The sequence below is a fragment of the Coturnix japonica genome, chromosome 18, assembly GCF_001577835.2.
Source record: "Coturnix japonica isolate 7356 chromosome 18, Coturnix japonica 2.1, whole genome shotgun sequence".
In the NCBI taxonomy this organism is placed as follows: Eukaryota; Metazoa; Chordata; class Aves; order Galliformes; family Phasianidae; genus Coturnix; species Coturnix japonica.
In genome coordinates, this window is record NC_029533.1 from 4887671 (window position 1) to 4892852 (window position 5182).

A 5182-nucleotide genomic window follows, 5' to 3' on the forward strand; every position below is an offset into this window, starting at 1 on the left:
GGCCATCCCACAGCGTACCAGCTGTGCTAACCCCCACACCCAGAGCTGCTTCACCCTGCGGGGGGTGGGAGACCCTGAGCACAGCATCCCCAATGCTGCCCAGTGGGATCCCTGGGGCAGAATGGGAAGGGACCCCATGAAGGCAAAGCTCCCACCTGCAGCAGGCAGCAGCTCTAAGAGACCCAGGACAATGAGGATCATTCCAAAGCCATTTAGAAGCAAACTCATGGGCTGCTGTGGGGGATGAGCCTTCAGCAATGCTGTTCTTGGGATGAGTTTGGCCTTGTGGGGTGAGGTGATGGTGGTGCCTTCATGCTGCAGTAGGGCTGTGCCAAGGATGCTCACAGCTCTGCACACTGAGTATGGGGAACGAAGTGATGCTTGTGCACCAAAGCCTCCCTGCCTGTCCCCCTGTGCTAGAAGCTCATCCCATGCTGCCAGGGTTGTGCTGTGAGTCTCACGCTATAGGGCTCAAGCTCTGGAGCCACATGAGAGCAGAGCAAGCTGCAGGATGTGGGTTACCACCTGGAGCTCCTGCCTTGACTTCTGCTTTCAGCTACACGGTGAGCACAGTGAGCTCCCTGCTTCTGCTGCCCTGGTTTCCCTGCAAGGAGCTGCTCCCAAACTGCTTCTGCTGTGGAGCACAACACGCAGGGGAGTGCTCAGCTTTGCCCCCACCTCCTCCACGTTTTGCTGGCAAGGAGCAAAGAGATGGTCACAGCCCCCAGCTCCAGGCTGAGCCCCCGCACTGCTCAGTGCCTCATCCATATTTCATCTGGCTCTCCCAGCACAGCAGTGTGGAGCAGCATACGGCGTGGCACGCTCTGTGCTAATTAATTTAACTGCATGTTATTAAGTGTGTGCCTTTGGCACCGCATCGCAGCGATGCTGGGGGGGGGCTGCAGGCTGGGTGTTGAGGGCAGCTCTGGGTATTGCATGCATCCCACAGGGCAAAGGTATGGGAGGGAGCAGCTCAGGGTGCAGCACCTCTCTGCTTTCCATGGGTGTTCTGTGTTGGAATGGAGTTGGTTTTGCTTTCCACGTAGCTTTGAGGCTGCTCTGTGCCCACCGTGCAGGAAGAAGGGGTGAGAGGTTTCTCTCCCACGTGAACCAGCAGCGAGCGCCCGGATCAGCGCAGTAAATCCCGGCTGCATCCTGCCCTTAAGAACTCTCCCTCGCCCCCGTCAATATTTCTGCGCCACCTCCCCGTGCTGTGGGCCCTGTCCTCACGCAGCCCAAGATCTCCATCTGCTCTAAAAGCCTCCTGGATTTAATGCACTCGGTGCGGGCAGTGCTCTCCTTTATCCGCGAGCTCTCAATGTTTCCTGGCTCCCACCATGAGCTGCAGCCCAAAGCTGTGGGGCTTTGGGGGCACCGGGCTGTGCACCCCAATGCAGAATCCTCGGCTCCCGGGGTCGTTGTGCTCACTGCTGCTGCTGGAGGGGGCCAAGGGGTGGGCAGCGTTGTCTGTGGAGCAGCTGGGCTGCAGGGGGTGGGGGAATGGGGCACAGTGTCTGCACCAATCGGCCCTAAAACTGCTTCGATGCAGCGGTGTTTTACCCAGGGCAGTGCCCCGAGGGGACGTGGGCACGGTACAAAGGGCTGCAGGAACCACTCAGCTCTGGGACCCTACAGCTCATACCCCCCCCACCATCCATCAAGTCACAGTGTGACACACCGGGACACGGTGCAGAGGTGGAAGGGCAGAGCCAGGAGTGAGGGCTGGGGGGGAAGGAAAGGCAACGTGTTCACCTGGTGAGCTCATCGTGCAATAAGCGGCTCCCGAGAGCGGCGGGGGGGGGGGGGGGGGTGGTTCCTGTGAGCAGCACACGCAACCCGGCGTCTTTCTTCACTCTTTTATTGTGTAAAAATAAAGTCAACAATTCATGTCATCTCGGCAATAAAATGGAGAGAGAAAAAAAAAAAAAGAAAAGAAAAGAAAGCACGAGTATCATCAGTAGAAACAGTGCATTTCAGAGCTGCTGCTGCGGGCTGGAGCGTAATCGTAACCCATTCAGAATCCAAAGGAGACGGAGAGGAGGGATGGACGGCTTTGGTTGGCAGAACGGCGGTGATGGAGAGGCGGTTCCTCCCCGCACTGTGAGCCGTGAACCCAGCGGGTCGCACCGCTCCGTTCTGCGCTTTGCTCCGCAGGGAACGGACTGACAGCGGTTCCTAAAGAGAGCACAGTCAGAATAACGGGCCCCGGGGGGGAAACCGGGGGGCACCGGGGGGGGGGGAGATGGCTGCGGCTGTAGTACAAAGCGGGGCTTTAGAAAAGGAAACCATACAAAATGTATTTGTCTCAAAATATGTTTTTTTCTCTATTTTTTTTTTTCTTTTTCTTTTTTTTTACCTGCAGGGTCTCAGGGAGCGCTGCTTTAAATTCGTCATAAAAATACTCTTTTTTTTTTTTTTTCTTAATTATCGTTATTATTATTATTGATAATAAACTTCCTTCGGTAGTAAGAGAAACAAATATATCGTGTTATCAAAAGCAGAAAGGCTTCGGACTTCTCAGCAGTCGCTAAACAACTTCCCGGGGGGGGCAGAAAGGCGGTTTTGTCACCAGCTACGGCACGGGAGGGGGCTAAAGGGGGGGACGGGGCTGCGGGCGGAGGGGGGGGGACGTACCTGAGTGAGGGGGGGGCGAAGGGCTGGGCCCGCTCCTGCCTGCAGCCCGGGGTTATGGCTGTGGTGCTGGGGAGCGGTGCTGGGGGGGGGATACAAAGAGTTTGGCTCTCCTCGGGGAGAAGGAATGGGAAACGGGATGGGGGGGGTTATGGGGGGGGAAAGCACATCCTCAGAGCACAGAGAGAGGCCCGAGGACGGTGCTTATGGGGGTTGTGATCCTCCGGCAGCCCTGGGGGGGCTGCAGGGGTGGGGGGGACAGGGATGGGGCAGGGGGGGCCGGGCGAAGCGGGGCAGGCGCAGCCACGCCAGGCCAAGGCACGCAGGCATTGAAGAACGTTGGCAAGACAGAAACCGGACTGCGGGTATGAAGGGGAAAGGGGAGGGGGGGCCCGGCTCCAAAGGAGGGTGGGTGAGGGGTGTGAGGGCTTCGTTCTCAGTCAGTTTTGCGCAAAAAAAAACCCAAACAAACGAACGAACAAACAAATCCCGACCAAAATAAATAAATAAATAAGAGGAAAACCCAAAATGACTGAAAGAACCCGATGAGGAGGGCGGCTCTCGCGTGTCTCTGGCCCTAATTGAGCTGGCGGCAGGCCTCGAAAGTCCACTTGGTGGCCCCGCCGTAGATGTCGATGTTGGTCTCAGCCCAGGAGATGACGTTCCCAGCCTGTGCCTTGCTGCTGCAGGTGGCCAACGCGTACACCTCGCCCGGGGACAGCCGCCGGTCCCACACGTTGAAATGTGCCAGCTCCCCAACAAAGGCCTGTGTGGCATCAAACCCTCCACCCAGCGTGTCCTGGGGGATGAGGGGGTGGCTGTCAGAGCCTCGTGGTGCTGCCGATGGTCCCGTTCCCCTCGCAGGGACCCTTACCTGCTCCTGGCCCAGCACCAGCACGCCCTGTGGTTTGATGGGGTGGTAGGGGGCCAGGTTCTCGCCGCTGCCCGTCTGCGTGCCGTCCTGGTACGCCTCCCAGACGCCGTCCCGCGTGGTCCAGGTGACACAGATGTGGTGCCATTTGCCATCGTTGATGACAAAGGGCAGCTTGGCCACCTAATGGGGATGGGAAGGGGTCAGGGTGGTGGGGCTCCGTGCTGTCCCCTCCATGCTGCCCCTATTCCAGCCCCTCTGTGCCCACACTGTGCCATCAAGGAGGATCCCTCCAGCCCCCACCCCCACCACCTCGTGCCCACACCTTGTCATTGATGAGGATCTCCATGGGGTTGTTGCCCCACTCGATGAGCACCAGCTCGTTGGCCTGTCCGGGCACGGCATAGGAGAACGGGGTGCCCATGCCGGGGGAGGCGCTGGATTTGATCCACATGCAGATGCTGAAGGCGTACATCTCGGGGAGGCTCTTCTTCACCTTGGCGTACATGTAGTTGGTGCGCAGAGGGAAGGTGAGCTGGAACCTATCCGGGGGGCGGTTGTCCTTCTGGCCTGTGTTCGGGGTGGAGGTGTGCTGGGACCCGGGGATGGGGGTCCGCTCCCCTCCCAGCCCCATTATGCAATAGCAGCGAGCACAAATCCCCCCCGCACTGCCCCGCTCCGGCCGTAATCCCCAACGCGGAGCATCCCCGGGGGACGGAGGGCAGCGCTCGGATCGGTCGGGCTCTGCTCGGCATCCCGCCGGCAGCGGGGAGCGGGTGGGGTGTGTGGGGCGGGTACCTTTCTCCAGGTCGCTGATGCGCTGATGCAACGACGTGAGGGTGCTCTCGATCTTGCCCCGCTCCTCGGACTCGTTCTTGGGGTTGTACTTGCCTTCCTCCAGGCTGTTGACCCGGGACAGAACCTCTTTCTCCAGATCGTCGATCTTGTTTTGCAGGATGTCCTTCAGGTTTGTGCTCTGTCCGGAGGAATTCATCCTGCTGAACTGCTGCGGGGGGGCGGACAGAGCGGGGACAGGGAGGGTCGTTAACGCCGCGTTCCCCCGCGGGCTCCGCGCTGTGCGGGGTCCGGGTGCGGGACGCGGGTACCTCCAGGTTCTCCAGTCGGGTTTTCAGGGACTGCAGCGTCTGCCCGAGCTGGCTGAGGGTCTCGGCTGCCGGCGACCGGGACAGGTCGCCCATGGTGTTCTTGGAGAAGCCGCCCTGCTTCCTTCCCCCTCCGCCGCCCTTGGACTCGCCGGGCAGCGCGTCCAGCACGCTCTGGCTCTCGCACCTGCCCAGCTTGGCCGTGAGCTCTCGGATGGTGTCCTTCTGGTTCATGATGGTCTCTTTCTGCTGCAGCACCGTCTCCCGCAGTTGCAGCACGGTGCTCTTCAGCTCCTCGGCCGAACCGCCGCCCGGAGCCGTAGCCGCGCACATGTCCCCGTCCAGCGGCACCGAGGTGCAGATGAAACGCGTCTGTCCGAAGCTCTGAGCGCGGCCGCGAAGCGCCGACAGCGCCAGGAGCAGCGTCAGGGACAGGGGCAAGAAGCGGGACAGGGCCGGGAATGGGGGCAGGGGAAGGGGCAGGGGAAGGAAGCGGGGCAGAGCGGCCATGGTGGGGCCGGGGACCGGGCTGGGCTGGCGCCGGCTCCGCCGCTCTCCGCCGGGCCCACTGCGGCAC

The 5182-nt window shown here is 60.7% G+C and overlaps 1 protein-coding gene across 1 annotated transcript; it reads right to left on the reverse strand.

Moving 5' to 3' along the window:
* Positions 1–2327: 2327 nt before the first annotated feature.
* Positions 2328–5182, reverse strand: NPTX1 (neuronal pentraxin 1). Its single transcript, XM_015880190.2, has 5 exons — positions 4609–5182; positions 4301–4508; positions 3828–4072; positions 3506–3685; positions 2328–3430 (listed from the first exon to the last, which is right to left on the reverse strand). The coding sequence occupies exons 1-5, from the start codon at positions 5113–5115 to the stop codon at positions 3209–3211; spliced, it is 1362 nt and encodes a 453-aa protein (XP_015735676.1). The 5' UTR covers positions 5116–5182; the 3' UTR covers positions 2328–3208.

Coding starts and splice junctions, on each gene's coding strand:
- NPTX1 (XM_015880190.2), bottom strand. CDS start 5,115: ATGGCCGCTCTGCCCCGCTTCCTTCCCCTGCCCCTTCCCCTGCCCCCA. Junction 4,509..4,608: donor CCCGACTGGAGAACCTGGAG/GTACCCGCGTCC, acceptor GCCCCCCCGCAG/CAGTTCAGCAGGATGAATTC. Junction 3,431..3,505: donor TGGTGCTGGGCCAGGAGCAG/GTAAGGGTCCCT, acceptor CTCATCCCCCAG/GACACGCTGGGTGGAGGGTT.